Source organism: Bufo gargarizans, chromosome 10, assembly GCF_014858855.1.
Source record: "Bufo gargarizans isolate SCDJY-AF-19 chromosome 10, ASM1485885v1, whole genome shotgun sequence".
NCBI classification, from domain to species: domain Eukaryota; kingdom Metazoa; phylum Chordata; class Amphibia; order Anura; family Bufonidae; genus Bufo; species Bufo gargarizans.
The window spans coordinates 117,058,695-117,073,435 of NC_058089.1; the positions used below are offsets into that span (position 1 = coordinate 117,058,695).

General features: G+C 48.9%; 1 protein-coding gene across 1 annotated transcript in view; it reads right to left on the reverse strand.

The window, feature by feature from the left end:
- Positions 1-276: 276 nt before the first annotated feature.
- Positions 277-14,741, reverse strand: part of VPS35 (VPS35 retromer complex component) — a 46,120-nt gene continuing 31,655 nt past the window's right edge. The window contains exons 15-17 of the mRNA XM_044269754.1: positions 13,274-13,513; positions 4,231-4,374; positions 277-2,361 (exon numbers count right to left, since the gene is read on the reverse strand). Of these exons, the coding sequence (XP_044125689.1) occupies positions 2,182-2,361; positions 4,231-4,374; positions 13,274-13,513 (564 nt within the window). The 3' untranslated portion in view covers positions 277-2,181. The remainder of the gene's footprint in view (positions 2,362-4,230; positions 4,375-13,273; positions 13,514-14,741) is intronic.

A 14,741-nucleotide genomic window follows, 5' to 3' on the forward strand; every position in this document is an offset into this window, starting at 1 on the left:
CTTTAAATACTCCCCCGCTTCAAGGTCATATTTTTCTGGATGTGGAGCAATATGTCCGCCATTGCCGCCACCTTCCCCATCAGTCTAGTTATGCAGTAGTGCATCCTCCCTGCTGAAATACTAAGCAAATTTGCCATTCAGGAGCCCGGAAAGGCTGAGTGACCAGCGCTCTGCTGGCAGCCACATTGGTTGTAACCACAATGCATTAACGGAAGAGAGACGGACTCTCCCCCAATTCGAGACCCTAAGGTCGCCATGCAGAAAAGGCATCGATGCAACGGTTAATAGTCATTTTATTTTGCCACGGGTGCAAATCATGAGACTGAATACATGTGCATACGGCATTTATATCTAAATTTACAAGACTGGTTATACATACACTATATAGACGGTCACAGATGTCGAACGTGGATGATACAGGAGCTCTGCGCACGTCACTGGTCCTCGCTGGACAACACAGAACCCCGCTCACTAAAAGAAAACTTCCTGAATTGTATAAGTCCCAAGGTATGCTCCGAGACGAGCCGAAATGAACGGGGGCTGCATAAAAAAATAAAAAGGGGGGGGGGGGGGGGATGTGTGAAAATAAAACTATCGCACAGTCACCCAGTAAACTCCACAGGGGGACAGAGCTGGGATTTAGGAAATATGGCTGCCACACCGATCCAGCAATTAGAGGAACCTGCTTCTCCTTCTTCACTTTCATGCATGCTCATCCAAACCAAATCTACAGAGGGAGAGGTATTAGGGGGGCGGTGTCCATATTTCCCAAATTCCAGAAAACTCCTTTAAGAAGGGAGTCCCGTCTTAGCAAAATTAGAGCCGTCTTCAAACCTTCAAAAAATAAAAAATAAAAGTTCAATTTTAGCGGTTTCTACTGCAGTTGTATCTGTGTCTGGGTGACGAATATTCCGGGTTCTGCTTCCTATGTTCAGCAAATACCCCTTGTAATGCAGAAATAGGAGATGGGGGCAAATAATGGGATTCAGGAGTCTGGGACTGTAGGAATTGTAGTGACCATAATGGCATTCACCCAGCTTTCCAGATACAGATACAACCTCTTTGTACGGAATATCTGCCCTGAAACATTTTAGTTTAGTTTATCTCTTAATTATCTTTATAACGGTTGGGGACCATTTTTTCTGATACAGAGCTCCAAAGACCCTGCATAGACAAAGACTGGATAAATTCTGTCTGCCTGCAGTCACCACTAGAGGGAGCTCCGCAGCTTACTGCATACATTATACACTGAGCTCCAGAATAACACCGTCTGTTATGGTGCACCGCCTTATAGAAACTCTATGAACCCACACACACACACAGTTCACAGCTTCTACCCCTCAGCGATCTGTGGGGTCTCAGCGTCCGGATCTCAACCAATCAAAACCTGTCTACAGTTTTCTGAACGTTTAGGCGCACTTTAATCTGGCATACAACTTAGAACGCTTGCTCACCCATACACATGCACCCTCAGCTTGGCCAAGCATGCATGTCTTCTCAATATTTAGAGGCGAGCCGCTGTGAGACTCCTCTGGTGGCAACTTATCTCCCTTGAGAATACAAGGATCAGACATGTTGAAATGTAACCTCCCTGCCTCCAGCATCTGTTACGGAAGTAGGGTCAGGCCAACTCTTAAGTACACTAGATGGTCAGCCGGTTCGGTTGTTAGATTTCTAAAATTTCTAGGCCACTCATTGAATTTTTAGTAACTGAAATTTTTTAAACTACAAAAAATAAAAACGTGCAGAAAAGCGATCAGTATGCACTGAGCGCCCTCTAGTGGTGGCAGCCAGAATGTAATCATGTTGTTACGACTCTGCAGAGCATTTGGAGGTTCGGTATTAGCAAAGCTATTGGATAGACAGGATGTTAAAAAGTGGGCAATGACTTTAAGATACTGGGGTTCTCCCTTATATTGGGGTGAAAGTAGTCAGCAAAGAGGCTGAAAATAGAATGGGGGTCAATAGGATGAGAGCGGTGGGATATCTAGGCAAGCTGCGCACCGCACCTTCATGGTCACCGTCAGAAATGATGTGGATGATCTTTTTAATACTTGGCATTTCCAAAAGGCACAAACTATCACCAAAGGGGAAAAACAATAACAGAATTTATAGAATAAAAATCGCAGTGGAATAACAGAAAAGGATGGGGGAGGGGGTGACGGACGGGATGAATGGGGTTCACAGAACGAGACCCTCGTAGACGGGACCTTCGGCTTCCGGCGATTCCTTCCGTAGACGTAAATGTTCCAGGGTGTTGTGAAAGTGCTTGTTTATCTGCTCAGTCTCCTCGCTGGCCTCCAGGTTGGGAAGGTCTTCACGGATCTTCTGGATCAGCTGGTTCAGTACCTGAACGGTGACCTGAAAGACAGCGCGGTGGGGTCAGCCTACTGTACACGGCAGGACGGATTACAATATACACTCACGCATCACTAGATCTCCTAAAAATGGGTCATTTCCTCCCTCTGGACAGTCTTGCAAACAGTAGTGGTTAGCCTGCAGTCCCCATGCCAGCCTTTCATCCTCCCACATCAGTCCCGATGTCACCGAGCCAGAACTGTGCCAATACCCATGTGCCAAGGCCTGCTCACTGGTCCCCATCCGCCTGTGCCAGCACCAGCCCACCGCATCATACCACGTATCATACTGAAATATCACTGCCTCCATCCGTTTCAGCCTCTATCCTCTGAAATGTATCAAATGCTGCTCCTGAGACAGTTTCTGCCCCCTCTGTGCAAACCTCTGCTCCTTATCCTCTATCCCCGAATCAGCTTCTTCTAAATGTGCCAACCATTAAACCAACCCCCACTCATCACCCTATTCCAGCCCCTACTCACCTGCCACCATCTTACCGCCAGTCCTCTCCTCCCCAATGCTCCAACCGCTGATCACTCTGAACCACCCCCTACCTCCATCACCCTATGCCAGCCAATACTCACCTGCCACCATCTTACCGCCAGTCCTGTCCTCCCCAATGTGCCACCTGCTGATCACTCTGAACCACCCCCTACCTTCATCACGCTATGCCAGCCTCTACTCACCTGCCACCATCTTACCGCCAGTCCTCTCCTCCCCAATGAGCCAACTGCTGATCACTCTGAGCTAACCCCCACCACCCTATGCCATCCCTTGTTCATCTGCTGCCATCTCACTGCCAATCCTGTCCTCCCCAATGTGCAAACTTCTGCTCACGCTGAGCCAGTTCTTGCCCCCTTTATCCCAGCTCCTGCGCTCACCAATGTGTCAAGCATTGAGCAAACCCCCGTCTTCATTTCCCTATGCCTGCCCCTGCTTACCAGCCTTCTTCTGCCAACCCCGTCGAAAGCAATGTGTCAAAAGCTGCACACCCTGAGCCAATTTCTGCCTGCTTTGTGCAAGCCTCAACTGCTTGTTCTCCATCCCTACGTGAAAAACTCCTGATCACACAAACCCATCCATTGCCAGCCCCTGCTGCCTAGATTCCATCTTACTGTGCCATCCTGTCCTATTATGTGCCAACTGCTGCACACACTGAGCCCCCTTGTGCCAGCCTGTTCCCTAGCTTCCTACACCCTTGTTTCAGCCCCTTTACTCCCACGTGCCAGTGGCTGCTCACACAGTGATCCCCTACATCTCCACAGTAGCCCCTACTGCCCCCTGAATCCCCACCAGCAATGCTGGGGATACTGACAAAAGCTGCATCCAGTTTAGATGTATTTGCAGCATGGGAAAACCACGGCCTCTCCCCCCCCATAGTGAGCTAGGTTTCTCACAGAACCCCTATTCTACAACCGTGAGGACTTGAGGTGCCACCGACAAGCACAGACTCCAGATGTACACACATCGTTACAGCCAGATACCAATGTAAAGTGAACTGGCGGAATGTGAGATCTGAGGATTTCCTTGGACAAGACGCCACATCATCAAAGTAATCACCGTACAAGCAGCGAGCAATTATCACCGCAGCAGCAAGGACCACAAATCCCTGGACCTGCAGAAGAGGTTAATGTGCAGCTCCCCTTCGGAGTCATCACCTCCACACCGATCCATAAAACATTACAGAAGATAGATAATTAAAGGACTCCTCTCCAGATCTGAGGACACTATGCCTCCGTCTCCTACAGCCCCCCTAATCACCAGCATTTCATTCCGAGGAACACACGTCTTCAAAAACATCCTCGAGAGATGATTGGGGCGGAGGGAGGGTGTGGGAGAGAAGAAAGGCAGGCTTGATGAGAGGTGTTCACGTACCGCTTCATTTTCCTTCTCGTAGAAGTAGATGTATCTGTTGAGAATTTCTATGAAGAGCTGCACTTGAAGGGAGGGATCCATGCACTGATTAGCGATCTTCAGCGCCTTCTTCAGACACTCCATGACCCGTTTGCCGCTGTGAATCTGAAAGGAGACAGAACCAGGGACACACAGTTACTGATGGGGGGGCTCTCCTATACCCACTAATAAACATGGAGTTTAGGAAAGAAATCCAGAAGAGGCTCAGAGAAACTTCACAAAAATAAAATATGGGTGCTGCTAAGTTTAAAGGTGCCCCATAGAATTACGGTGTTGAGTAAATGCCAAGTCTTAAAGGGGTATTCCAGATAGATGACGTTAGAATAAGGAATAACTATCCAATGGGTGGGAGGCCAAGTGTTGGGACCCTCAGCAATCACCATTAGTGGTCGAGCATGCTCCTTTCATTCTCTATGGGCTCAGCTATTTCCAGCAGTTCCACAGAGATGAATGGACTGGACATATGCATGCTCGACCAGTCGACTGGTGGGTGATCCAGCAGCCAGACCTCCACTCATCTAATAGGTACCTCCTATCTTGTCATCTAACCAGAATACCCCTTTAAGTGGCTATTGTTTAAAGACGTAATCAGCTTTGATAAGGCCTGCAGGTAGTCGTCTCACTTCTACTGTGCATCACAGACATGGGTCCAAAAATGTCAAATACCCCTTTAAGACTTAACCACTGCCAACCCCCCCCCCCATAACTGTCCATGTCCTCTACATAAATCTCACCAAATGCCACCACCTTAAAAGGGGTTATCCAAGACTTCAATAGTGATGGCCGATCCTCAAGATAGGTCATCAATATGCTATTGGTGGGGGTCCGACTCATGGCACTTACGCCGGCCATCTGTTTGAAGGGGCAGTGGCTTTGTCATACTATTTCGAGCACAGCACCGTACATTGTATGGTGGCTGTGCTTGGTATTGCAGCTCCGTCCCAGTCACTTGAATGGGACCGAGCTGCACAAAAGGTCATATGACTGACGGATGTGACATCACTGGCCGAGGAAGAGGTCGGGCCCCTTCCAGTAGCCGATTGACGCGGGTGCCAGAAATCGGACCCCACCAAACAGAGGTCATAGGTCATCAATATAAGTCCTGGAAAACCTCCTCCAACCTTAAAAGGGGTTTTCCTTTTTAATTAGCCCCGATAGTGTGTGGTGCCTAATGTAAGAATCATACTCACCTGCTCCCTGCCGACACATTCAAAAATGTGGGCAGAACCAGACAATATAGGTGGACTGCAGGCATGAGATTGCTAGCAGATGCCACCAACATGGGCTGGTGCTGCCATCACATATCTACAGTCTATGGTCAGAAGTGCGCATGGCTTGGCTCTACCACCCCTAGGTGACCAACCCAGGGTCACCGCCTGGTCAGACCACCCCGTGAAGCTGAAGAGACACCTCTATTACTCCTAACACTGAGCTGCAATCAACACTGGAAAAAGCAGAAGATTGCCGCAGGCACAAAAGTGACTTCTCCTTTAAAGGGAACCCGTCACCATGTTCTGACATAGAAAACCAGTGTTTACCCTGACCGTTCCCAGCGATCGATCCATAATCTTCTCAGGACTAACCTGTCCTATTTTATCGTCCTACAACGCTTTCCTGCCTTTTATGCTAATTAAGGATACTTTCACACTAGCGTTATCCTTTTCCGGCACCAAGTTCCGTCCTAGGGGCTCAATACCGGAAAAGAACTGATCAGTTTTATCCCCATGCATTCTGAGTGGAGAGAAATCCGTTCAGGATGTCTTCAGTTCAGTCTTTTTGACTTTTCAGGACGCAGATAATACCGGTTGTATCTCAGTCCAAAATTCCGGAACACTTCCATTTTTTCCCCGATTGACACGCATTAATGCCCGCCCCCCCCCCCCCCCCCCCACGAAATGACAAATGCTATCAGTTTGCATGCGTTTTGACGGATCCGCCGACGGAACTGCCTGCCGGAATCCTCTGCCGCAAGTGTGAAAGTACCCTAACAGAAAAGAGTCATATCTTGCATGCTTGACCAGAGAAGAGTCATATTTTCTCCGAGTCAAGCTCCTCAGCTCCGCCTAAGAAACACCCCTACAGATAAATTCTTGCGTGAGCTTCCTTGCTTCGAGTCTAGGTAAGCACGCCCTCTAACCGTCTCCTTGTTTGTTAGATTGACAGCCTGCAGTGTGGCCGGGATCGCATAAGCCTCCTGCATGCGCGGTGCGCGCTCCTTGGTAAGGCGCGATCCTGTCTCCGGCTTCCGCTGTTAGCCGGGTTTCAGCGGCACGCTGCGCATGAGCGAGACTTGTGCCATCCCGGCTGCGCTGCAGGCTGTCAATCTAACAAAAGAGGGGACGGTTAGGGGGGCCGTGCTTACCTAGACTCGAAGCAAGGAAGCCTCATTCGCATACGACCTGCGGGGGAATAAAAGTTGTTTTACAGCGATCATGCGCCTCAGACATCCTACACAAAAACATCATTAGAAGGCGGATGTTAACAGCTTTGAGGTACTACTGGCGGTTTATGATCCATTTTGGTGCCGACAGGTTCCCTTTAAGAGTCTGACGGCAGATATCTCCTTTATAGCGGAGAAACGCGTGGGCCATGTCATACAAGGTGACTGTGTAAAGCTTGGAAGACAAAGGATGATGGGGGACATCCCGGGGGTGGATGACACAAGGACTCCTGTCAAGTGGAGTGTGCAAACCATTAACCCCCGACATACACAAGTAATTGCCGCTCATCTCTATTGTCCTGCATCCAATGAAATACTCAGGAGGCAACGACGGTGACTCATGACGGGCGGCGGGCGGCTTAAAGGATTCAAAGAGTCACTCGTTTCTCAGAAATGCGCTCTTGTATTTGAGGACAAGAAGATTATGTCTGTCATCAATCGCCGAGAGTACCGATACAGCACAGCTCCTTTAATCCGGCACACGTTCTGGACTGTCAAATGTTAGACAGCTGTTAATTAGAATGGAATGCTGTTGACGGACCTGGAATCTGTATACTGAACGTGTAATGGTGTCCTGCCGGGATTGGGTCTCAATGCTCCTTAACTTAAATGACCACTGGCTGTATATACTGTGGATGTCAGGGCCCACCCTCAATGTCAGGGACTGCCGGGGTCCCTGGGGAGAAGACAGAAGCTTTTTTACAATGTTCTCAGATAAATGATCACTGTGATGGAGTAGCGGTGGTGCCTCTATCGATCCCGGCGGTGGGATGCACAAGCAACCACAAGAAACTTTGTAATGTTTCTCATCAGTGAGAAATGTCCACACACCTTGCTAATTGCTTTTCACTTTAAAAAAAATAAATAAATGCCTTAACCCTGTACAAGTGAACCAGCTTCACACGAGGATCCTATTATACATGTCAATGCAAGTCTATGGAGAGGGGAGGAATGTTCAAGAGCACACACCGACAATCAGACTGCTGGGGCTACATGGGCTTTATTCACAACTATACAGGTCAGCCACTCTCTGTAATGTCCTCCATGATCCTGAGGCTGCTTCTGAGCGCATAAGAGAAGGATAGGAAGCAGATTCTCCTCTACTTTCTGTGTGTAGTGGATGGCAGCTAGTCTCCACCCATGTCGGAGAGAAGTGCAAACTAGATATTCAGCATGCACAGAGGAAAGGTGCTAAAAAGTGCCAGACACAAGTGATATAATGGTCACGAATAGTGTTACTCCTGCTACTGATCAATGCAAAGTCTGTTGAAAGTTCAGTGATGCTTTAAGTAGCAAATTCAATGCCTGACCTTACAGGAGGAGACCGAGGGAGAGAAGACTGGGCATTTCTAAGAAGCCTGGGTGACTCATAGAATAACTGCAGAGCTCCAACGCGTCTCAGGCAGGGCCTTCAGTAGACATAACGAATGGTATAAACTTCTGTTTCTTTCACCATTAGAACTCGACAAAGAAAAAGAACTGTACATACTGTAGCAGACAATGTTTTCTCCAGGAGAAATAAGTTGGGATTAAATCAAGGACACGAAGGAGACACGAGCGGACATCTCAATAGTGACGGGGATTCAGCCGTTTCTTCGTTCGATCCAACGTTCTGTCCCGATACTTGGTCCAAGCAAAGGTTCTGCAGAACACCCAACAAGCGACCTTGTATTTTGGGTGACCTGATCTTTTTTTACAGAGTCATTTGAAGGCAGAATATCGCCCTGTGGGCCTGAAAATATGCAAACTGAATGGGGGAGGGTGCAAACGATCGTAATGACGATTGTTCAACCCCCATACATTTTGCGTTGGGCAGTGTGAAAGGCCATTTAAAGGAGCGCTGATCAACTTGTATATCGCTCTTTACTGGCCTGAGCCTGTGTAATGCTCCTACAGCTCTAATATGGGATGGGCCCAGTGTGTCCTGCCCCCTGAACCCCAAATAGGACTCGTTATGGGGCTATATAAGAACGGGAGACGATCTGGCAGATAAGAGGTGGTTTTAAGGGTTGCCTTCTTATGTCCTACCCCCCCCCAACTTTATGAGCCAGAATGGAGAGCTGTCCTGTACAAGTGGCTTCCCCATGCTGGACATACTCAAGCTGTCTGAACGTGTGGCTGGCCGCAGCTTTCTCTGGCACAGCGAGTAGCTTGCAGTGGGCATTGGGTGCCGGCAATGCAGCGGACAGTTGATAGCGGTTGCCATTCCACAACAGTCAGACCACCCCTCTAAAGGAGTTGTCCAGGATTAGAAAAACGTGGCTGATAACTTCCAGAGACAGCACCACGCCTGTCCATGGGTTGTCTCTGTTACTCTGGGTGCGCTGTTACTCTGGACCGGGGTGGCACTATTTTATGGAAGGCGGCAGTCATGATTGTCTAAACTTGCATAAGCCCCTTTACCGGCTGTAAAGGCACCTACCAGTTAAACAACTGCTTTCCTGTTGCAAAACTACATCTCCCAGCATGCCCAGACAGACTATGTATATCAGGGCATGCTGGGAGTTCTACCGCAGCCGGAGAACCTGAGGTTAGAGACCATTATGTTAGGACATCTGAATGAAGAGAAAAATAGTGCCTGTATGAAAGAACATCGTCCTAGGTCTGAAGCTCGATGGCCATTTACAAATAAAGGCGGGGGCGGCCTTTATTTGGCAGTAGAAGCGAGAGGCGGCTTCAGCCTTTTAGGTGTGCCATCGTCTCTGTGAAGAAGTCAGACACTTTCATTATCTAAGTGGCTTCCGAAATATTGGAGACACTTTACAGACAAGAAAGTCTGAAGAGCGACCTGAGCACAAACAAAAGAGCGAGAAGAGCGGCAAAGACAACAAAGAGCGGAGTGCGGCGGGGGCAGTGTGCGGGGGTCCTGGATATAGTTCCACTCACGCTTTTGCCGTTAATGGAGTAACAATAATGGCTCTGGATCTGCCCCCGGGGCACAGGAAGGAAGAGCGAGAACATATTGTCCATCCTGGCCCATTCATCCTTACAAAATGTCACCTTAAAGGGGTTATCCGGGAAAAGATATTTAGGATTTAGCCTTATATTACACTAGCAGATAATCGGGCAGTAGGAGCGCTCGTTAGCGATGATCTGGCAGTGTAATACCCGATGAATGGGCAAACACTCGTTCTTGAGGCAATCGTAACCTTTCACGCTTACAAATCATCGTCTGTCAGCGGCAGATCATTCTGTGCAAGCACGCTCTGCTGCCGGCAAACAATGGTTCAGTACGGGGACGAGCGATGGCGTAGCGATCCCTGCTCCCCATACTGTGGAGGAGATCACTGCATGTAATAGCAGCGGTCTCCTCGGCTGACAAGCAGGCGATACCCTGGAAGGAACGCTTCTCTCCCGACAATCGCCTGGCTGATCTGTGTGCGTAATATAAGCCTCATCTTCAAGATAGGTCATTAATATCAGATCTTCTGGGTTGCAACACCCGGGACCCCCGACAATCAGCTGTTAGAAGAGGCCGTGAGCGCTTAGGTTTCTTTCTAGGCCACTGACGTCACCTGGCCTAGTTACAGCTCAGAACTGCAATACCAAGCACTGCCACTAGACGATGTACGGCGCTGTCCTTGGAAAGCAGCCGGGAGCCTGCATCACTCACCAGAGCTTCGGCTCCTTCAACAAGTTGGGGGGGGGGGGGGGAAGAGGACGTTGGGATCGGAGGAAAAGGAACAGACCAGCCATCCCTTCCATCATCATGGGAAATGTGAGATCGCTCCAAAACAAAGCGGATGAACTTGCGGCGCTAACGAAGCATCAGCGCGTCTATAGAGCGTAGTTTACTCATTCTGACTGAGACATGGCTGACAGGATAAAGGCCGGACTCTATCTGAAACTAAATCCTTCAAAAACTGAACTTCTTGTGTTCTCTCCATCTACTAACCTACCTAAACCTGACCTCTCGGTGTGCCACACCGCCATCACTCCGAGGCAGCACGCCCGCTGTCTCGGGGTGACTTTTGACACTGATCTTTCTTTCACCCCCTATATTCAATCTCTCTCCCGCTCATGCCGCCTGCACCTCAAAAACATCTCTATATTCGCCCCTTTCTCACTATGGAAACAACAAACTCTCATTGTTGCCCTGATCCACTCCCGCCATGATTACTGCAACTCACTATTAATTGGCCTCCCCCTCCCCAGACTCTCCCCTCTCCAATCTATTCTTAATGCAGCAGCCAGGGTCACCTATCTGTCCAACCGCTACTCTGATGCCTCCGCCCTGTGTCAGTCATTGCACTGGCTACCCATACACTATAGAATCCAATTCAAACTGCTCAACCTCACCCACAAAGCCCTCCACAGTGCTGCACCACCCTACATCTCTGTCTACCACCCTACCCGTGCCCTCCACAGTGCTGCACCACCCTACATCTCTGTCTACCACCCTACCCGTGCCCTCCACAGTGCTGCACCACCCTACATCTCTGTCTACCAGCCTACCCATGCCCTCCACAGTGCTGCACCACCCTACATATCTTCCCTCATCTCTGTCTACCACCCTACCCGTGCTCTCCGTTCAGCCAATGACTTACGAGTGACTTCCACAAAAATCCTAACCTCTCTCTCCCGGCTCCAAGATTTCTCCCGAGCTGCACCGGTTCTCTGGCATGCCCTACCCCAAGAAATCAGGCTTAATCACAACATGCACAGTACCAGTGCCAAAGACCTCACACCCAAAAGACCTCAGCAGCTACAGGCTGGTAGCACTGACCTCACACTTGATGAAGACCCTCGAAATGCAGTTTGGTAAATCTCAGGGTTGTGTCTCCGACAAGTTGATCTGGAGTACGGGGGCACCACAGGGAACTGTTCTGGCACCGTTCCTCTTCACTAGAGATGAGCGAACTTCTGTTTTAAGTTCGGCGTCTAAAGTTCGGGTTTGGATTAGCGGAGAATCCCGATCTGGAACCGGATATGGATTCCGACTTCCGTTGTGGTCCGTGGTAGCGGAATCAATAATCGGCCATTATTGATTCCGCTACCACGGACCACAACGGAAGTCGGAATCCATATCCGGTTCCAGATCGGGATTCTCCGCTAATCCAAACCCGAACTTTAGACGCCGAACTTAAAACAGAGGTTCGCTCATCTCTACTCTTCACCCTCTAGCCTGCAGACTTCTCCATCAACTCTCCAGGCTGCCACCTAAAGAAGTTCTCTGATGACTCTGCCATAGTCGGACTCATCACAGGTGAGGACAACTCCACGTACAGACAGGGGACACATGATTTTGTGGACTGGTGTCAGCGGAACCAGCTCCAGATCAACGCGGGCAAAACCAAATGAGCTGGTGGTGGATATCCGCAGACACAGGCCTTCTGCTTTGGTTCTGGTGAACGTACATTGAGGGGGTGGACTCATAAGTACCTGGGTGTTCACCTGAACAACAAACTGGACTGGAGCCATAACACTGATTCTTTTTTCAAAAAGGGTCAGAGCAGACCATCAGTTGAGGAGACTGAGGTCCTTTGGAGTGCAGGGGATGCTCCTAAAGACCTTCCTTGACTCAGTGGTGGCATCAGCCATATTCTATGGTGTGGTTTGTTGGGAGAGCAGCTTACCTGTGGCTGAGAGACAGAGATTAGCTAAGCTCATTAAGAAGGCCAGCTCTGTCCTAGGTTGTCCCCTTGATCCAGTGCAGAAGGTGGGTGACAGAAGAACTCTAGCAAAATTAACATCACTGTTAGACAATGTCTCCCACCCCATGCACGAAGCTGTTGTGGAGCTGGAGAGCTCCTTCAGTGACAGACTGCTGCATCCTAGGTGCGCGAAGGAACGTTATCGGAGGTCAGCGGTTAGGATTTATAACCACCACTGTTCCCAGAAACCCAGTAGTGAATTTTTAAAGTAAATTCTGTGTTGTGTTTTTCTTTTATTTTTACTTTTTAATTTCTAATTACTCTTATTTTTGCTCCTGTTGTGAATGTGATTGCTGCTGTTACGCCAAAATCTCCCCACTGAGGGACAATAAAGGGATTTTCTTCTTCTTCTTCCCAAAATCCTGGACAACCCATTTAAGATGCATCAATGTGCAGCAAAATGTTTGCGTGAAAAGGAGTGTAAAGATGCACCAAAATTTTCAGACAGCATTAAAAATGTGCCCCCATTCTCATTCCCTGGCAGTAAGCAGAGATCTTGAAAAGGGTGAGGCACTCAAACACAAAGTAGTTTGGACAGTTGCAGAACACTTTAGGCCAGAAGCACTGCTGCAATTTTTGGGGCGTTTCATTAGCCAAAAAAAAAAAAAAAAGTGCTCTTTGTACTTTCCGGCCCTATGGCCAGCAGGTTCATCTCCTGAAATACTTTGTGCTGCTTTGGCTCTCTGATCTCACATCATGACATTGGCTCTGTCCTCGCTGCCATCACTCGACAAGGCAGGTCGTCACCTCCTACCAAGATCAGGACACCCCTTTCCCTGAAATACTCTGTGCTGCTGTCAACATACCCAGCATCATATGATTTACAGATTGCTGCATGCGCTTCATTAAAAAAAAAATAATAATAAAAAAAACAACTAAAAAAACGGAGCAACCTAAACCAAGCTCTCACCTCTTCGCCGTTCTTATCCGTGTTGCGTCCCGACCAGAAGAGATGAGCGGAGGTGCTCACAGCCCGGCACTGATCCGGCTTCTTCAGCAGCTTGGAGGCAGCGAGCGCGCTCTGTGTCCGCAGAGGCTCGTGGTTTTCTTCGCTGAAGCATTTCATCTTCTCAAAGGTCCCAATGATTAGGGTGATGGCCGCCAGCTGCGCCTTGGAGTCGCTGATCTCGTCTTCGTACAGTGAAAACGCCTGTGAAGCAAACATCCACACAGATCAAAAAAAATGACCAAGGACTCAAGCGTCACTGCACTGTCTAGCAGGAGTCTGAAATCCACTTACCTACTCATCATAGGCTGCTGATCTATCCCTGAACCATTCTTTACACTGCAGCTCTGCTTGTTCAGACTGACTCAAAAGCGCAAGAAGAGCACTTATAAACCAAGGCATGTTAGATTCCACAGGGGATGAAAGTATTAAAGCTCTTCTGACAAGTCCGTTTTAGTAAATGTTTGTATTCCCCACAAAATAGCAATTCAGGACTGTCTTGCCTTAGACGTCCACAATGTGTCATTCCTCTGTTATGCCTCCTGGAAATATATGACTAACTGACAACTGGGTGTCATCTTTTCTCCTGTTCCTACACAGATAGCACTTATCAAAGAGCGTACACACGCCTGCAGTGGTCAGTTTACTTAAATATTTCCAGTGGGATTAACATAGGACCAGCACAGAGTTACGCCTTATTCACACGGTCAGTGTTTTCCCATCAGGTACGATGGAAAGATCTACACCTCCGTGTTTCGTCGTGCACCTGGTTTTAGCTCAATCACTGACCAAATACTGACTGTGTGAATAAAGCCTTAGGCCTGTTTCACATCTGCGTTTAAGCAGATCCGGCAGGCTGTTCCGACCGGGAACACCCCGTCAGATCCGTCACTGCTGCGCGCAGCGATATTTGTCCGGCCACTCTGGTTGCCGGCCCCGATTACTGAATTCCGGCAGCGCTCGTCGGCGATGGATCCGGCACGCTGTTCCTGGTTGGATCTGCTTAACGCAGATGTGAAACAAGCCTTAAAGAATGCAAAAATGACAGCAAGCAGAGGCCAGCATTTAGCAGATATATAGAAAAACTGCTCAAAAGCTCCACATGGCACTTACCGTCTAGGATAGTATTGTTTGCAAGGTCTTCAAGGGGTTTTCTAAATTTCCATATTGAAGGCCTATGGGGTCATCAATATCGGATCAGTGGGGGTCCGTCTCCTGACCCCCCCCCCCCCCCCCCTCAATGAGCTGTTTGAAGAGGCCGCGGCGCTGACCCCACTTTTACTGGTCACATGGCGTAGGCCCAGCTCAGTCCCATACCAAGCACAGCCACTATACAACGTACGGCTCTCACCAGTGCCAAGTATCGGACCCCCCACAGATAAAATGTTGATGACCTAACAAACCTATCAGAAAACTCCTTTTCCAGAACAGT